Raw genomic sequence first — 18,463 nt, forward strand, 5'->3', positions numbered from 1 at the left:
TGTAACGTAGCTGGTGGACCTCAGAGAGGCTGGGAGACGGCACAGTCCCCCCAGCAGGAGGGCTTAGGGGCCTGGGAAGTTCTCAGAACCTAATTCTGGTGATAAAGTCACAAATCGTTCTGATGAAGGAAAGAGAAAAGAGGCCCCTGAGGAGACTGCAGTTTCACCTAGGAGCTTGCAGATGTGCAGAAGGTGGAAGCCAGAGGGTAGAGAGCTTCTGAGAGTAATGCCCAGGAGAGGAGGCCAGACAAGCCCCGGCTTTTCAGGACACCCTGGGGCTGACGGCAGGGCCAGCCCTTAGTTTCCTCTGTTGGAAACAGACCGATGATGTTGAGGGTGACAGACACAGACCACTGAGCTCCTGCTTCGCTTCTGTCTTTCCTGAAGTTGGTTGAGCTGGAGGTGTGGGATGTACGTGGGTGTTGGGATGGGGCGCTGGGCAGTGCAGGGGGTGCCCCGGCCTCCCGGTCGCCCGGATGTGCTGCACCCCTTGGTGGTGTGGACAGCACCCCGGGGCCCAGGCTGCGCTTTGGTCCCGGTGGTTCCCAAGGGGTCGGCTGTGTGAGCCAAACACACGCCCTGCCCGCAGAGCAGAAAGAACAGGCAGCAGTGGCCCCATCTCTGAGGCTAACTCAGGGAAAGAGAACTGCTACAGCGTCACTGGTTACGTCCCTGAGGGAGGAAGGGAGACGGGGGGCTGGTGAGCAAGGGAGCAGGGGTGGGGGGGTTGGGTGCTGCTCCTTGGGCGGCTGGGCTCCTGGGCTGTCCAGCCGGCCACGTGGGCGGGCGTGACTCTCCTCGCGCTGTGTCCCCAGTGTGGCAGGTGGAATGTACAGTGGTTCTCGTTTAGACATTTTCTTGTTTTTAGGGTTATTCTTCACTGTTATCTTATGTAAGTTGTTTTTTATTTTCCTTCTCTTTCCACATTTATTTGTTCAAAATTGTAGTCTTACTAAGAAGAAAAATTGTAGTCTTCTAATAAACTTAATGTGAAAGTTTTGTTATCACGTATATAGTCTATAGTTGGTAAATCATATATTTTACATATGGCACAAATATTTTTCGAATTTTTCTTTGCGTCGTTTAAAGTTTTTAGTTTTTCATGAAATAAAATTTTTAATTAATCAAATTTGTCTTTTTCAAATTTTTTTTTTTTACTCCCCCCCACCCTCTCAAAGAGCCCGGCGACAGGCCCGCAGGTGCTGCTGCCAGGCCTGCAAGGCCGACGGTTCCCGAGGCTCTTTTTCAAATCTTGTACAAGTATTACTCTATCCTGCAATCATAACTGTGTTCCAGAGTCAATATAATTTAAAAAATAAACTATCCCTAGATGTTATATTACTTAATGTGTCGTGTTTAGGGTGGTCTAATTGAGGTTGATGTTTTCTTCTATCTTTAACATATTCTGTACTGTGATAATGTACTTTTATAACGAAAACAAGACAAAATGGAAAGGAAGCCTCTGTCGGGTGGGCCGCGCCGCCCCCTTAGCCTCATGTGCTTGTGTCTTCCGTGCAGGAGGAGAATATCTGCCTACACTGGGCGGCCTTCTCGGGCTGTGTGGACATCGCTGAGATCCTGCTGGCCGCCAGGTGCGACCTCCACGCCGTGAACATCCACGGAGACTCGCCCCTGCACATCGCCGCCAGGGAGGACCGCTACGCCTGTGTCGTGTGAGTGGCTCCGGGTGCTCTGGGGACTTTCTGCGGCGGACGAGGATCTTCTGTTCACACCTGCAGTCAGCGTGGCTCCGGGAGGATCGTGGTGAAAAATCCCCAAATACGCAGGTCACACGTGGAGAGGAGCCCCGTCCTAACACCTCTGCTTGGGGCCAGAGGAGCGGCACCCACGGGAGGGCTGGAGGGCCAGCTGGGAGCCCACTACCACCACTGGAAGCCCCTCCTGCATCACTTTTGCCCGTTGCCGTCAGGTCCAGAGCCTTTGCTCTGCTCCTGGCGGTAGCTCAGGGAGGTGTGGCCCCCACTTCTCATCTCACGGGGGCCTGGGACTAGGGGATGCCCCTGTGGTGGGGCCCTCGGCCTCTCAGATAGGGACCTTGGGGGGTCTGGCCCTGACTGGGTCAGGCCTCGGATTGCCTGCTGGGCGTTAACTGAGTACGTGGCTGGCTAGGCATTGCTGCCCTTTTCATCCTGAGGGTGCCTTTGAATGGAAAAGCCAAGAAAAATCAAATACCATCCCTAGTTATTTACATGCTCTTCCCTTCAAGGAAAAGGAGGACTTTTGACAGTAAATGGGGGAGAAGAGTAATGATGTGTGTCCATGGTGAGCGGAAGCACCGGCCGGTGAGCTGGTTCATCTGAAAGCGGATGCCGTTTCCTCCTTATTTTTACTGATCGTTGTCATCGTGCAAAGCTCATCCTTGTATCTTTTGACTTAAGATCTGAATGTTCTGTGGACTTGCGTTTCCCTCCAGCCTCTTCCTGTCCCGGGACTCCGACGTCACACTGAAGAACAAGGAGGGGGAGACGCCCCTGCAGTGCGCCAGTCTCAACTCGCAGGTGTGGAGCGCCCTGCAGATGAGCCAGGCGCTGCGCGATGCGGCCCCTGACAGGCCCGCCCTGGTGGAGAAGACGGTGAGCAGGTGAGGAGCACGAGGCAGGGCCTGCCTCCGGGCGGGGTTGAGGGTCGGAGTGGAAGCCTCTCTGGGCTGGGCCAGGGCTCACCGGGAAAGCTGACGGCCCCTTCCTGCGGCAGAGACATCGCTCGGGGCTATGAGCGAATCCCCATACCGTGTGTCAACGGTGTGGACGGCGAGCCGTGCCCCAGCAACTATAAGTACGTGTCTCAGAACTGTGTGACGTCCCCCATGAACATCGACAGGAACATTACCCACCTGCAGGTCAGCGGTGGGGGGGGGGCCTGCTGTGGGATGTTGCCTCTGCGGCCCCCAGAGCAGCCTGGGCAGCGGGGAGGGGTGCCCTCAGGGCCGCAGTGGCTCTGCCCCGGTCTTTCCCCTCCTGGGGCTGTGCCCACCCAGTGTCTGAGCCTCCTTTCCTCCTTTGGGTCCCTCCCCAGCCCCTCCTGCGAGCCCCCGAGGCCTCGTGCCTGAGCGTTCTCTCCACACCCTCCTTCCTGAGGGGCTGCACGCCCCCGGTGTCCTCAAGAGTCAGAATTTTGAGGATTGTCACTGGAGTTGTGAACAGCACTGGGGGGCGGGGCGGGGCTCCATCTGACACGCCCCTCCCTCCAGTACTGCGTGTGCATCGACGACTGCTCCTCCAGCAACTGCATGTGCGGCCAGCTGAGCATGCGCTGCTGGTACGACAAGGTGAGCCTGCGTGGGGGCCTGGCTGGGGAGGAGCGACAGAGGCCGCCAGGGGACGGGGGCGGGACCGAGGCCGGGTATTGAGGATGGAGCCAGCATTCTCTGTGGGCCCTGGGGGTGGCCAGAGGGAACTGACTGGGGGGCAGAGGTGGCCATCCCTGAACCTGGCCTGGAGGGAGCCGAGGAGAGAAGGGCTCCCAAGGCTGGTTTCTGAGACGAGAGCCCTCCCTGGCTTTGGTTTGGGGAGTTCAGGGTGTCCTGGAATGGAGAGGGCACACAGGCCCAGCGTGGAGGCCACTGGCACAGAGTCAACATTACAGCCAAGGGGGCGTCAAGAGTGTCGTTCAGACAAGAGGCTCAGGTGTCGTGGGCAGGACTGGCGGGGCTCAGGTCTCCTGGTGTTTCCTGCGAAGCCTGGCCGTGCTGAGAGGGGGCAAGTTCTTAACTGTTCAGAGCAGCCACTGGAGCTGGCAGGGCCTCGGACGCGGCTGCACAGCCTGGGCTCAGCCCAGCGGCTCTGCTGCGTCTCGGGTGTCGGACAGAAAAGCGGTGACAGGTCCCTCGGGAGCTGGGGGTTTGCAGAGTGGCAGGTGGTGCTGGCAGGGGGTCCAGGCTGGAGGCTGCAGAGCAGGAGTCCAGGGGCCCACGAGCTGATGGCCTCAGGGAGGCTGAGAGAGGATGACGGGGATGGGGGGAGGTCGACTGGGGCAGAGAGGCTGGCCACAGTCAGGGACCAGGGAGAGCTGTCCCAGAGGTTTCCAAAAGCCATGTAGATTCCTGGCCAGAGACTTTGCGTGGCCTTGGACAAAGCGTGAGCGTGTGGCCTTACCCTGTCCTCCCAGGTGTGGAGTTTGGCCAGAAACCATGCTTTCTGGGGCGGTGTTTTGATTTGAGGAGGCATGTTGGTGTCAGTTATTTAGCCCTCGCTACACATCTGTCCGCAGGATGGCCGGCTCCTGCCCGAGTTCAACATGGCGGAGCCGCCCCTGCTCTTCGAGTGCAACCACGCCTGCTCCTGCTGGAGGACCTGCCGGAACCGCGTCGTGCAAAACGGCCTCAGGTGAGGTGCCGCGGGCTGGCGCCAGGGTCTCCGTGGTAAAGTTTGAAAGCAGTCAAGTCCCTTGGGCAGCTCTCTAGTTTCACGTGTGTGTCCACAGATGGGAGCAGCGTGTGTTTAGCGTGTGTGTGTTTGCACGTGGAGGTGGCTTTCTCGGAGCCCTTGGCCTCTGCTGATGTTATAGAGGTTGACGTAAAGAGTGGAAGCCTTCCACGTTTCCTACCCGCTCAGACTTGGGTTCAGGTCAGACGGCCCGAAGGCAAGAGGCAGGCTTGCCAAGAGCTGTGTGGTCCAAGCTCACGAGGTCCTGATCTGGTGTGAACACTCATGTGGTTCCCTCATACCCACGTACTGAGTCTCATGTAAAACATGTTGCCACTTGGTACTCGGGCACTTGGTTCACTGACCACCCAGAGCCAGACCCTGGGGTTCTGGTCATGAACCTTCCCTCCGTGAACATGCTCGAGAGTTGGAAAATCAAAGGTTACGAGGGAAGATTTGTATCCTATGTAAGTTTAGCTGAACATGAACGTTATGGTATTTTGGGGTCTATTAATATCAGTGTAACCTTACAGCACTTGTGACCAACCCATACTTCTGTGTCCTGGCATGTGGCAGAAAGGCCTTGGGGGTGAGGACAGACACGCCACTGGACACACAAATGGCTGGCGGGATGCCCTAGCTCTCGGGGCCTGGGAGGGGCCCCGCAGCTGCCCCCAGGGGCCAGCTCAGCCCTGTGGTTGGCATGCTGCCCGAGCTCGCCTGCATTGCAGCCTGGGACCAGCGGGCCTGCTAATAACCCCTTTGGTCCTCGTCACACGTTGGCGATGAGGGCACTGAGGCTCAGGGAGGGCCGGGGGCCGTGTTCCACGCGCTGACCTCAGGCTGGTGTCTGAGGTTCCCCTGCCCCCTGAGGGTGTGAAGGATGCTGTGAGTGGCGCCTTGGTGCAGGGGCGGGGTAACTCTAGGTGTCACTGCTGCATTGCATGCGAAGTTCTAACGCATCTCCAGACATGAAAGTTGTATTTTCTGTGTTTTTTACTCCTGTCACTTGTGTGGTAACATGAGTGTGAGCTGAGTGTGGTGGAACGTGGCCGTGAGTGGCTGATCCTGTTTTCCAGGACGAGGCTGCAGCTCTATCGGACGCAGAACATGGGCTGGGGCGTGCGGTCCCTGCAGGACATCCCGCTGGGCACCTTTGTTTGCGAGTAAGTGAGGGCCCGGTCAGCCCAGGGCTGCTGCTGTCACGGGGGAGGGTGCGACTAGGAGTGCACACTGGCCAGTGGGGGGCCCCACGCTCACCGGGGAGGGGCTGCCTGGGCCTGGCTGTGCGCTCACGCTGCGGGCAGCCCCCGCCCACCTCTGCGTTTCTGCCTGCACTTTCTCACCAGCTCATAACTTATTTCAGAAGATCCGTCAGCACTTCATGACGTGTAGGGGATGATCATTTTGGACCCCTGGTCAGATAGAGGGTTTCTCTGTCATCATTTCCTGGGACCCGGATGAAGTCCCTGTTCAGTCACAGGCAGAATTCTCAGTCATGTGGGCTCCGTCAGGGCCCCTGTGCCCTGCGTCTGGGTCCTGGGTGACATGCGCCTGTCACGTTTTCGTCTGCCTCCGCCTCCGCAGGTATGTCGGGGAGCTCATCTCTGACTCGGAAGCTGACGTGCGTGAGGAAGATTCTTACCTCTTTGACCTTGACAACAAGGTAATGCGTCCTGAGGGGTTGGGCGTAGAGCTGATGGGACTGTGCCGTGTGGAGGGGCCTGCTGGCGGGGCCCGGGCTGGTAAGGAGGCTCGCCCGCCAGACTGGCGCTGGGTCCCTGATCCCAGAGGTCCTGAGCTTGCCCAGCGAGCCTCGCGTGAGAGTGTGGGACCTCGGACATGTCCCTCCAGCCTCTGAGCCCCACCTTCCTTCTCAGCAAGGGTGAGGGCCGCCAAGAGGCTCGGGGGCCATGTGCACGGGGGTCGAGCCTTCGAGTGGAGTGAGGGTCACACTTGTGAACAGGGTGGGTGCGTCTCTCTGTGACCCCGGTGCCCTCCCAGGTGCGGGTAGAAGAGCTGGACCCTGGCTTTGTCCGCTCCGGGCCCTGGTTCCCAGGGCAGTTTCTGAGCCATCGCAGGCTGCCCTGTCCTGCCTTGTCCTGGCTCCCAGGGTTGCTCCTTAATTCATAAATTGCTGACTTCAGACCTTCTAAGAACTCGCCGTCGCTGCCAGTGGGAGGGAGTTCAGGTGGCGGCAGGGAAACAAGTACTCCGTCCCCCGCAGCAGCTGCGAGACCCCTGAACAGCCACCTGTAGGTCGGGTGAAGCCAGGCGCTCCCCTTCCCGTGCCTGCCACTCTTGGTTGTGTCTTCAGAGCGCCCTGCTCATCGCCTGACCCCGCGCTGCCCCTGCAGCCACACCCTAAGGGGTCAGCATTTGTGAGACAAGTGTCTGGAAGAGGAGCCTGTGTTCCTGGAGGTTGCAGCCTGGGGCGCGGCTCTAGCCCAGGGCCGTGGGGCCAGGCCTTCCCCACGGCACCACGGCCAGCTGCCCAGCCTGCGCGCGCGTGGCACTGCAGCCGGGCCAGGTTTCCTGCGTACCTGTGTCTGCTGAGCAGTTTGCCTCTTACTGGTTTGCAGCAGTTCTTTCCATGTTCTGGATCAGTGCTCTTTCCTGACGTTTGACTTGCAGATATCTTCCCTCTGTTGCTTGTTTACTTCCTGACGATGTCTTTTAATGAACAGAAGTTCTTATTTTTATTATCCTCCAACTTTGCAGTCTTTTTATGTATACAGGTGGGTTTCTATAATGTCCGAGACAAGTTTTTCTAAAACCCAGCTCACAAAGTTACACATTTATATTGTTTCCCAGAAGGTATATTTTGCTTTTTTGCTGAAGGGGATCAAGCTTTATTTTTTTCCCTGTATTGACATCTGTGTGACTGAGCATCATTTGTTGAAAAGATTGTCCTTTCCCCACCCCTCAGCAGTGCAGATTTTGTCATAAATCAGGTGTCTGCGAGAGCTTGGGTTGGCCTCTGTCAGCCGACTGCCTTGGGCAGCCTGTACTCTATTAGTTATCCTAGTTTACCTCCCCTTACCTTGGGGTTCTTGGGAGTGTCTGCTCTTCTTGGTCTCTCAAAGTTTCCATATAAGTTTTAAAATCAGCTTGACAAGTTCCACAAAACTCCTGTAGGGATTTGATTGCATAGCATTGAATCTGTGAGCCAGATTAGATCATGGCATCGAACCTGTAAACCTCATTAGGGATCATAGTATTGACCCGTGAACCAGGTTAGGATCATAGCAATGACCTGTGAACCAGGTTAGGGTCAGAGCTTTGACCCATGAATAAGGATAGGGTCAGAGCACTGACCTGTGAACCCAGTTAGGGTCAGAGCATTGACAGGTGAACCAGGATCGGGTCAGAGCATTGAACCTGTGAACCCAGTTAGGGTCAGAGCATTGACAGATGAACCAGGTTAGGGTCAGAGCATTGAACCTGTGAACCCAGTTACCGTCAGAGGATTGACCCGTGAACCAGATTAGGGTCAGAGCATTGACCTGTGAACCTGTTAGGGCCAAAGTACTGATCTGTAAACCAGGATAGAGTCAGAGCTTTGAACCTGTGAATCCGTTTAGTGTCAGAGCACTGACCTGTGAACCAGGATAGGGTCAGAGCATTGACCTGTGAACCAGTTAGGGTCAGAGCACTGACCTGTAAACCAGGATAGGGGCAGAGCTTTGAACCTGTGAATCCAGTTAGGGTCAGAGCATTGACCTGTGAACAAGTTAGGGTCAGAGCACTGATCTGTAAACCAGGATAGAGTCAGAGCTTTGAACCTGTGAATCCATTTATGGTCAGAGCACTGACCTGTGAACCAGGATAGGGTCAGAGCATTGACCTGTGAACCCGTTAGGGTCAGAGCATTGACCTGTGAACCAGTTAGGGTCAGAGCACTGACCTGTAAACCAGGATAGGGGCAGAGCTTTGAACCTGTGAATCCATTTAGGGTCAGGCCATTGACCTGTGAACCAGTTAGGCTCAGAGTACTGACCTGTGAATCCGGTTAGGGTCATAGCGTTGACCTGTGATGGTTCGCTGGGCCATCTGCTCCTTCCCGTTGGGAGTGGTGACCCAGATAGCCGTGCGGGGCTGTGTGCTGGCCTGTGGGTGGACCCGCTGGTTCTGGCTTTTATGGCCAGGAGTGTACCTGCAGTGGATTTTCAGACTTGACTTCTGTGGATGTGAGTCTTTGTTTCTCTCGGTAAATTCTTGGGGGTGGAATTACTGCCGTCTGGTGAGTGTTCACTTACTGACTTTAGGAGAAACGGCAAACAGTTTCCGGAGGGCTTGTTCCCCCCCACACTCGCCAGCAGGAAAGGGCAGCTCAGACACTAATTCTGATGCCCCGTGATGGCAGCATCTTTTTTTTTTTTAATAATTTTTATGGGAGTATAGTTGCTTTACCATGTTGTGTTTCTGCTGTACAGCAAAGTGAATCAGCTATACATATACATATATCCCCTTTTTTTTGGATTTCCTTCCCATTTAGGTCACTACAGAGCACTGAGTAGAGCTCCCTGTGCTATACAGTAGGTTCTCATTAGTTATCTATCTTATACATAGTAGTGTATATATGTCAATCCCAATCTCCCAATTCATACCACCCTCCCTTCCCCCCCTTGGGGTCCATATGTTTGTTCTCTACATCTGTGTCTCTATTTCTGCTTTGCAAATAAGTTCATCTGTACCATTTTTCTAGATTCCACATATAAGCAGTATTATATGGTATGTTTTTCTGACTTACTTCACTCTGTGTGAGTCTTTAGGTCCACCCACATCTCTGCAAATGACACTATTTCGTTCCTTTTTATGGCTGAGTAATATTCCACTGTATGCACCACATCTTCATTATATGGCAGTGTCTTTTCACAGCTTAGTGGCTTCCTTACATCTTCGTTCGTGGAGAAGTTTTAAAAATTTATTGTGGGTTGTTCTGTCGGGCCGCTTGTCGTAAGAGCTCTTCACAAGCCCTGAATGGTACCCTTTGTCCAACGTGTGTTGTGAGTATTTCCCTCCTGCCTTTCCTTCCTCTTCACAGAACAGAAAACGTTTTTAATGGTTTAGTGCTTCATGTGTCCTAAGAAATCTTTGCTGCAAGGTTGTGAAGATTTTCTCCTTTCTCTAGAATTTTTGTATTTTAGCAAAATTACATTTAGGTCTGTGATCTGTTTCAAGAACTTTTGTATATGGTTTGTTTTTTTCGCTTAACATATTTTTTTTGGTGAGATCACTTAAGTTCTATTCTCTTAGCAAATTTCGGCTGTACAGAACAGTGTCATCAACTGTAGTCACCATGTTATACATTTGATCCTCAGACCTTTTTCATTTTATAAATTTACTGTCTCCCTGTTTCCCCCACTCCTCACCCCCTGGCAACCCCTATTCTACTCAGTTTCCATGAAAGTTTGCCTTAAAAAAAAAAAGTAAGAGGCCACATAAAGTGACACCATGCCGTCTTTGTCATTTGCTGGCTTATCTCAGATGTTGCCCTTGAGGTTCATCCATATTGTCCCAAATGTCAGGATTTCCTTTTTTTTTTTTTTTTTTTTAAGGCGGAATAGTATTCCACTGTATGTGTGCCACATTTTCTTACCCATTAATGGACACTTGGTTGTTTCCATATCTTGGCTGCTGTGAATAATGCTGCAGTGGACATGGGGGAGCAGATATCTCTTCAAGGTTGTGGTTTTGTTTCCTTCGTAAATGTCCTGGAGTGGGATCGCTGGATCACACGGTAGTTCTGTTTTCACCTTCTTGAGGAAGCTCCATCCACACTGTTGTCCACAGTGGCCGCACCAATTTACCTCCCCCCTCGCAGTGCACTGAGGGCTCCCTTTTCTCCACACCCTCGCCAGTGCTTCTTGTCTTTTTGATGACGGTCATTCTGACAGGTGTGAGGTGATTAATCATTGGTTTCGATGTGCGTTTCTCTGATGGTTAGTGATGTGGAGCATCTTTTCATGTACCTGTTGGCCATCTGTGTGTCTTCTTTGGAAAGGTGATTATTCAGTTCCCCTGCCCATTTTTTAAATTGGCTTTTTTGTTTTTTGCTACTGAGTTGTGTGAGTTCTTTATATATTTTGGATAATAACCCCTTATCAGACACATGGTTTGCAAATATTTTCTCCCATTCGGTAGCTGCCTTTTTCTTTCTTTTTTCCGCATGTCTCGGCTTGCAGGATCTTAGTTCCCCGACCAGGGAGTGAACCTGGGCCTATGGCAGTGAAAGCGCTGAGTCCTAACCCGTGGACCACCAGGGAACACCTGGTACCTGCTTTTTCATTTTGTTGATGGTTTCCTTTGCTGTGCAGAAGCTTTTTAGTTCAGTGTAGTCCACTTGTTTACTTTTGCTTTTGTTGTCTTTGCTTTTGGTGTCAAATCCAAAAAATCATTCAAGACCAATATCAAAGGGCTTCCCACCTCTGTTTTCTTCTAGAAGTCTCAAGGTTTCAGGTCTCACGTTTTGCATTGATTTTTGTTTTTGGTGTAAGATGGGGGTTGAGGTTCCCTTTTGTCCATGTGAATGTAAAGTCTCTACTTGCACTATTGAAAGTAGGTCTGTCTGGGCTATGTTTTTTCCTTTGGTTTATTTGCCAATCCGTAACCTACATCACTCTGTCCTGGTCACAGGCGCACCTCGGAGGCGCTGCGGGTTCAGTTCCAGACCAGCAACATAGTGAATATCACAGTAGAGCGTATTACAGTACACACTTTTCTTTTTTTTTTTTGGTCCCAGTGCATCTAAAAGTCATGTTTATACTATAGGCTATTAAGTGTACAATAGCATTGTCTTATAAAAATAATGTATATACCTTAATCAAAAGATGCTTTATTGCTAAAAAATGCTAACCATCATCTGAGCCTTCCGTGGGTCATAGTAGTAACATCAAAGGTCACTGACCACATATACCGTAACAAATATAGCAGTACTGAAAACGTTTAAAATACTACGAGAATTACCAGAATGTGACGGAGACAGGAAGTAAGCGGATACTGTTGGAAGAATGGAGCCCGCAGACCCACTGGATGCGGTGTCTGCAAAGTTCAGCAAACCAAGGTGCACCGGTACGGCTGTGAGACTAAACCCTGAAACCAGGTCGCGTTGTGCTCAGACCCTGTTTCCTCCAAAAGCCGTTTCACCTTTTCTGTGTCCTTTGCATTTCCCTGTAGATTCTGGAATCAGGGCATCAGTACAGGAAGCCGCGGCCGGAGCCCTGCTGGGGTTGCCTCCCGTTTGTTGCTGAGTTTAGGGCGTCGGCGTCTGCACAGCGTTAGGTCTCCTCCTGGTCCCTGGTGTTGCGTCCAGGTGTCCGCAGAGCTTGCGGGCTCTCAGGGTGTAGATCTTACACATGTTCCCTTAAGTTTATTCCCAAGTATTCCATGCTCTTATGCTTTCGTAAACAGTGTTGCTGTTTACTTCGTTGTCTAATTGTTGCTAGGATATGGAAATACTTGGTTTTTTGTATATCGACCTTGCTAAATCCACTTGTTAATTCCAGTAGCTTTTTTGACGATTCTCTAGGATTTTCTGTATGCATAACTGTGTCATGTGTGAGTAAAGACAGCTCTACTTCTTCCTTGCCCTTCTAAGTCTGTGCTGAGAGCCTGGCTGGGGTCTCAGCAGTGGGAGGGGACATCCTTGCCCATCTCTGTCAAGGGAAAAGCATTCATTCTTTGAACACTAAGTGTGATGTGAGCTGTGAGCTTTTCGTAGATGCCCTCGTAGAAGTATTCTGGTGCTGATTTGTTTACTGAGGCCTAATTTGTATGCAGGAAATTCACCCATTTATGTGTCCAGCTCTGTTGGTTTTGACAGGCGTCTCCTTGTTCCTGCCCCATCAGTGATCTCAGGGTCCTCTGCTCAGGGTCACCCAGGCCGTCCAGACGTGGTCCGGCTGCGTCTTTTCTGGACCTTGGACCTCGGAGTCCTCGGGCTCACATGCTGGTTGTCAGAACGCAAGTTCTCGGCTGCAGGACTGAGGTCCAGCCAGGACCCTGTCTGCTCCCAGGGGCCCCAAGCACACAGCCCCCTTCTTGAAGGTCAGCAGGAGAACCATGCACGGTGTGATGTGATCGCGGGAGTGGCTTTCGTGAGAAGCGAGTCACAGGTTGCCCAGGGGGTGGGGTTCTGTGAGCGAGCGAGGCTGGGGTGAGCACCACTGCACCGAGATATGCAGACCAGCTCTCGGGGACACCCGGCCCCTCTGTCCCTGCCGTTTGCCTTTTCCAGAATGTCGTATGGGTGGATTCCCACGGCACATGGCCTCTGGGTCTGGCCCTCTCCCTGGTGGAGGGAACCTCTGGGAGCTCGTCTGCGGTGTCACGTGTTTGTGTTGGTTGGGTCATCACTGCTCAGTCGTGTGGATACCCCTCAGGCTGCTCCTCCATCCACCGCAGACACATTTGGGCTGTTTCCAGGTGTTGGCAGTTAGCGCAGCTTTCGAGAGCATTCATGTCAGGCTTTGGGTGGATGTGTCCTCATCCCCTGGGGCCGCGTGGTGGTGACTGGCAGCTTCATGGGAGGCTCGGCCATGTCCCTGGCACATGTGTCCCGAGCATCTGGAGAGTCCTGGCAGGAGGGCAGGTCTAGTGCTGGCTGCTCCTTTGTGGTGGGGAGCAGGGTCCTGGTGTTGGACCATTTCAGTGCTCTTGTAAATGGCATTTTTTCCCCTGATTTAGTTGCTTCATACATAGAAATAGTTACTTTTTTCCAACTAACTTTTTTTTTTTTTTTTGCTGTACGTGGGCCTCTCACTGTTGTGGCCTCTCCCATTGCGGAGCACAGGCTCTGGACACGCAGGCTCAGTGGCCATGGCTCACGGGCCCAGCCACTCCGCAGCATGTGGCATCTTCCCGGACTGGGGCACGAACCTGTGTCCCCTGCATCGGCAGGCGGACTCTCAACCACTGCACCACCAGAGAAGCCCCCAACTAACTTTTAACTCTGTGACCTGTTAAACTCACTGACTAGATGTAGCATTTATTTGTGAGTTCTCTTCTCAGTGGACACAATCGTGTCATCAGCACACGGTCCCCTCCCGGCCGGGCCGCTGTGCCTGCCTTGGTGGAGAAAAGCTTCCAGAACCCAGGCTCCCATGGGCGCTGGTGCTCAGAGCTCTGTCCCTAGTCCACCAAGAGTGACCTGGATTGACGTTAGGCTGTGTTCAGTGTTTTTCTGCATCTGCTGAAATGCCCCTACAAACTCTCTTGTACTTACTGTAGTAACATGGTGGATAATCTGATTTTATGGGCCATCGTTGGGCCATCATTACTGGTTTGTAATCTCACGCCTGCTTCAGCACAGGGCGTTGTGCTGCCGGTGGTCGGCCTGCACTGGCCCGTAGGCTGGCCTGCGTGTGTCCCCAGAGCCTGCCCCCGACCATCTGGCACCGCTAGCATCTGTGCCTGTGGGTCTGTGTCTAGTGTCTGGGGGTTTCCTGCTTATTTTCATTCTGTTTGCCCATTGCCCCTTGTTCCTGATGAGTTTTTGTTTGGGTTCCAAACTCTGTATTTGCAAACCTGCCTGAAGATATGCATTGAGGCTTCGGAGCCCTCATCTGGAATCACTCGGTCCATTTGTGGGAACGAGGGTGGTTCGGGGCTGAGCTGCAGCCGCCAGCCTCTCCGAGTCTAGCCCAGCCTCCCCTGCAGTGACCCTCGCCCTGGGGTGCAGCCCTGAGGGTCCCACCTGCAGCAAGGAAGGTTCGCAGGGCCCTAGACCCCTGGCCTCATGCCCGCTGTGCAGCACAGCTAGGAACGCCAGCCGCTGAGCTCGACCCCCGTGGAGGAGCCTTCCTGGAGCATCCGCTCCTTCACGAGGCGTTTTCTTTGTTGCTTTTTCTGAAATGCTCTGTCAGGCTGTCTCGAGTCTCCGCAGACCAGGCAGCTTGCCTGACCACAGGTCAGCGCTCTGATTCTCACCAACATCCTTTGACAGATGGGGCATGTGCGGACGCTGTCCGGGGAGGGGCGGAGGGGGCGTTCCTGGGGGCCCCAAGGGGGCCCCACACAGGCCTCTCCACGTTCCCCGCTTACCTGTCTGGGAGGAGCTTTCTGTCTCCAGACTGCTCTGGCTGGTGCTTCTGTAAAAACACTGCAGATTCCAAGCCCGTTTCTTAATTATCAGATTCTAAGACGTGGAGTTACCCTGTCTGATTGCTGTGCTTGTTTCTCAGCTCCTCCCCTGAGCAGCTCCTGGACCCCTGCCAGCCCCTGGCCCCCATAGGGACATCCCTCCAGTGGCCACCCTCTCTCCTCCCGTTGCTGCCACCACTGCCTTTGACCCCTGGCCTTTCCGTCTCTTCAGCCCCGCACACCGGGCTGTGCCCCTGGGAGGGTCCTGGCAACCCGAGTGCCGCTGACTCTGGGCCCTCAGCCCCGGCCCCCAGCTGTGTGGGTCTCCTGCTTGCTCTGGTCCACTCCTCCTGGACCCGAGCAGGTAGCCCTCTTCAGTCTTGCCCCATGGGTCTTTCTTTCTGGGCACGTAAAAAGCCACGGATGCAGCACGTCCCCCGGCCGTTCCAGCTCAGGCCTGTGTGTCCCCGAGTGTTGGCATGTCAGAGTGCCCATACCCGCTGGGCCATCTGCCCGTGCCTCGCTCCCCCACCCACCATTATGAGGCATCAGGAAACTTTCCGGTTCTGCCTTCCAGGTGTTTCCTGGGTCTGATCACCTGTCCTCATGCTGCTGAGTCCGTCCCTCTCCTTGCTGTTCTGGAACCTTCCAAACACCTGCTCTGTCCCCGTCTCCTCCCACTTCAAGCCTCTTCTCGAGTCCCCTGGTTAACCCGGGTGCCCTCACGCCCTCAGCCTCTCAGAGTCACGATGTGGGTGGCTCGTGTGGGCGTGGGGCTCCCTCCCCACAGTATTTTTGCCTCAGAACCAGGTGTGGGTGGTTTCTGGATCAGAGAAGCTTTAAAAAAGCAGCACATACATCTGAAAGGACACATCTTAAAGACCGAGAAAGGCTGCTTGTCGCAGGAGGGACGCAGGGTCCTCATAGAGGGGAATGGTCAGGTCTTCAGGATGGGTGGCCCCCGCTTGGTGCAGGCCGGTGACCAAGGGCTCAGGACATAACTCCTGGGAAGTGTGGGCAGCATGGCAGGGGCCCAGGGCCAGGGACCAGTGGGCAGAACCCCCACTTGTCCCCCAGGAAGCCTTGGTGTCCCTGGGGGGCCACCTGTGGGTCCTGCAGGCTCTGGGCGGGGTCTCCATGCGGGACCCTTACAGGGGCTCCCTTTAGGGACCCAGGGGGGAGGGGGTGTCTGGGCCGCCTCGCGCCCCTGGGTGGTAGAGGCGGTGTCCGCACGGCCCTTCGCTGCTTGGGGTCCAGCCCAGGGCCTCCTTCCTTCATCACACGGGCACCTGCTTCTCACCCACCCCTTTCTGCTGCTCCTTTAGTCTCTTGTTCAGCTTAGGAAAAAAGAAAAGAGAAAAAGTGAAAACATGTTTCACTTCCTCCAAGGATTTCTCACTCTTGTCTTTATGGATAAAGACACAGAAAGGGGGAGAAAATCAGTATAGTTGAGGCTCTTCCCTGGCCCCCTGGCCCCCTGGCCGCTGGCGTGAGGGTCAGACCGCAGTGGCCGATGGCATGGTGGTGCTCTGGGGGGGTCTGCTTGCTGCTCACTCAGGGGTTCGGTTCTGGGTGGGTGTCCTCGCCGTGTGGCCCCTCTGACTTTGGGTCAATCTTGTGCTCTGGATCCTTCCAGAGAAAACTCTTTCCCACGGCTCGGATGGTTAGACCAGGCCCCTTTCTCACGGTCAGCTCAGCCCCTTCTGCCCTGTGTTGTTACCGCGGCAGCAATGCCAGAGGCACGGTTGGGACCCCGGTCCCGGGGCTCCTCTCTGTCCTGAAGGGTCTGTGGTTTTCTGAGTCCCCTCGTGAGCAACCTGGCAGCTTCCCTCCCGCTGTCCCACTGCCCCTCAGCCCCTCAGCTCCCAAGCAGCTCTGCCCCGCTGCCCCTCTGCCCCTTTGCCCCCTGCCTCCCTGCCCCCCTGTCCCTCTGCCCCTCTGTCCCTCTACATCTCTGCTCCTCTGTCCCTCTACCCCTCTGCTCCTCTGTCCCTCTACTCCTCTGCCCCTCTGTCACTCTGCCTCCCGTCCCTCTGTCTCCTGTCCCTCTGCTCCCCTGTCCCTCTGCCCTCCGTCCCTCTGTCTCTCCGCCCCCCTGTCCCTCTGCCCCCCGTGCCCGTGTCCCTCTGCCCCCCGTCCCTCTGCCCCTCTGCCCCCCATCCCTCTGTCCCCCTGTCCCCTCTGTCCCCCTGTCCCCTCTGTCCCCCTGCCCAGTGCCCCCTGCGTCTCCCACTCCTGCTAAGTTGTACCCCTGCTCCTCCATCACCAGGTCCCTGGGGAGTTGTGCTGCCCGGTGTTCCTTACAGGACCATGTGGCCCCTTAGCCACCCCACGTGGTTCCCATAACGCTGTCCTCCTCTGTCCTGGTGCTGACAGCATCAGAGCGTCGGATGGGACGGTGCCAGCCACATAGATTATCCATGTTTGTGCTCGTTTTCACCCCCGGAGTTGAAGCCCCAGGAGGGAGGGGGAGGAGAAGGTGGCGTCCGCTGCGTGGCAGTGGCGGTGCCCACGCCTGCCCTCCTGGGACGCTCAGTGCGTGTCTCCCCCAGGACGGAGAGCTGTACTGCATCGATGCGCGTTTCTATGGCAACGTCAGCCGCTTCATCAACCACCACTGCGAGCCCAACCTGGTGCCCGTGCGCGTCTTCATGTCCCACCAGGACCTGCGCTTCCCCAGGATCGCCTTCTTCAGCACCCGCCTGATCGAGGCCGGGGAGCAGCTGGGGTAGGTGCCCGCCAGGCGCACGCGCTACCTGCCCCAGACTGGACGGCTCGGGCGGGGCTAGGTGGGCCCGGCTCCCGGGAGGTGCTGGTGGGCCCGGACCCCCGCCCAGCTCTGTTCTCCCCCCAGGTTTGACTACGGGGAGCGCTTCTGGGACATCAAAGGCAAGCTGTTCAGCTGCCGCTGTGGCTCCCCCAAGTGCCGGCACTCCAGCGCCGCCCTGGCCCAGCGGCAGGCCGGCGCCCAGGCCGCACAGGAGGACGGGCTGCCCGACACCAGCTCCTCCCCCGCCGACCCGCTATGAGAGAGAGCCGCGGCCCGGGCGCCCAAGCGGATGCCGTTCACGCTGCGGTTCGGGGAGAAAAGGAGAAGCGCACACGATGACGTCTGAGGTCCCGGCCTGGTGCTGGCGGGGCCGGGCTGCGCGGTGGGCGCCTTGGGACTCTGCACTGGTGTCGCCCGTGAGTTTCTGATGGTGATTTTGTCGTTTCCACGTTTCTCGTTTCCCCTCTGCTCTCCGTCGTTCCTGTCCCACCGCTGGGCTTGTGGGCAGTGTCCTGTCGACCCAGACCCCTCCGTGTGGCCCCGCCAAAGCCACCGTCACCCACCCGCAGCCCGAGGGGCTGGTGCCGGCTCCTGGGGCCGCGCAGACCCTGTCCCCACCGCTCCTGAGAGGTCAGGGCCGAGCTGCCACTGACCTTGGAGAAAACGTGGGTTTGCTTTTTAAAGACATCCTATATCTAGTCCTATATACCAGACCTCTAACGTGTTTCTTTTCGAGGAAGCGGTCTGGGGGTGCAGGAGGGCCACGGCGCACGGAGGACCCACACCTGCCCTGCGAGTGCCGTGAGGCCGGCGCCTTCTGTTGATTTCTAAGCCGCACGCTCTGATGATGAATAAACTGACTTATTTTCTACCATTATTGGACATTAGGACAAACAAAAAATAAAAAACAGAAAACACAGACAACGGTGCTGATTCTGGTGTGGTTTCTACTCACCATGTGAAAATAAACTATCAACTGTATAAAGAGAACAAAGTGATTTTAGAATAAAATGCAGGAGAAAACTTTTTTTAAAATGTTAGTCTTGTAGTGTGAATAAATTTGCCATCACCTTTTGTGTGATGGCCTGCCAGGTCATATACTTTTTTTTGGCATATACTTTTTTAAATACTGTAATTAGTGCAGTAACAGTGGGTTTTTTTGTGCGACTCTTCTAAAACATTCATAATGCAGTCATGTTTATTTTTTCTGTTGAAATGTTTTTGA

General features: G+C 54.9%; 1 protein-coding gene across 7 annotated transcripts in view; it reads left to right on the forward strand.

Annotated features, from left to right (window-relative positions):
* Positions 1–18,219, forward strand: part of EHMT1 (euchromatic histone lysine methyltransferase 1) — a 144,901-nt gene extending 126,682 nt beyond the window's left edge. For all 7 annotated transcript variants that reach the window (XM_029202896.1, XM_029202900.1, XM_029202895.1 and 4 more), the window contains 9 exons: positions 1,519–1,673; positions 2,435–2,602; positions 2,716–2,860; positions 3,212–3,289; positions 4,231–4,346; positions 5,465–5,551; positions 5,973–6,051; positions 17,021–17,196; positions 17,323–18,219. In XM_029202896.1, coding sequence (XP_029058729.1) covers positions 1,519–1,673; positions 2,435–2,602; positions 2,716–2,860; positions 3,212–3,289; positions 4,231–4,346; positions 5,465–5,551; positions 5,973–6,051; positions 17,021–17,196; positions 17,323–17,497 — 1,179 coding nt within the window. In that variant the 3' untranslated portion in view covers positions 17,498–18,219. The remainder of the gene's footprint in view (positions 1–1,518; positions 1,674–2,434; positions 2,603–2,715; positions 2,861–3,211; positions 3,290–4,230; positions 4,347–5,464; positions 5,552–5,972; positions 6,052–17,020; positions 17,197–17,322) is intronic.
* Positions 18,220–18,463: the final 244 nt, after the last annotated feature.

Source organism: Monodon monoceros, unplaced genomic scaffold (genome assembly GCF_005190385.1).
Source record: "Monodon monoceros isolate NGI ecotype Baffin Bay Population unplaced genomic scaffold, NGI_Narwhal_1 Super_Scaffold_5, whole genome shotgun sequence".
Lineage (NCBI taxonomy): Eukaryota > Metazoa > Chordata > Mammalia > Artiodactyla > Monodontidae > Monodon > Monodon monoceros.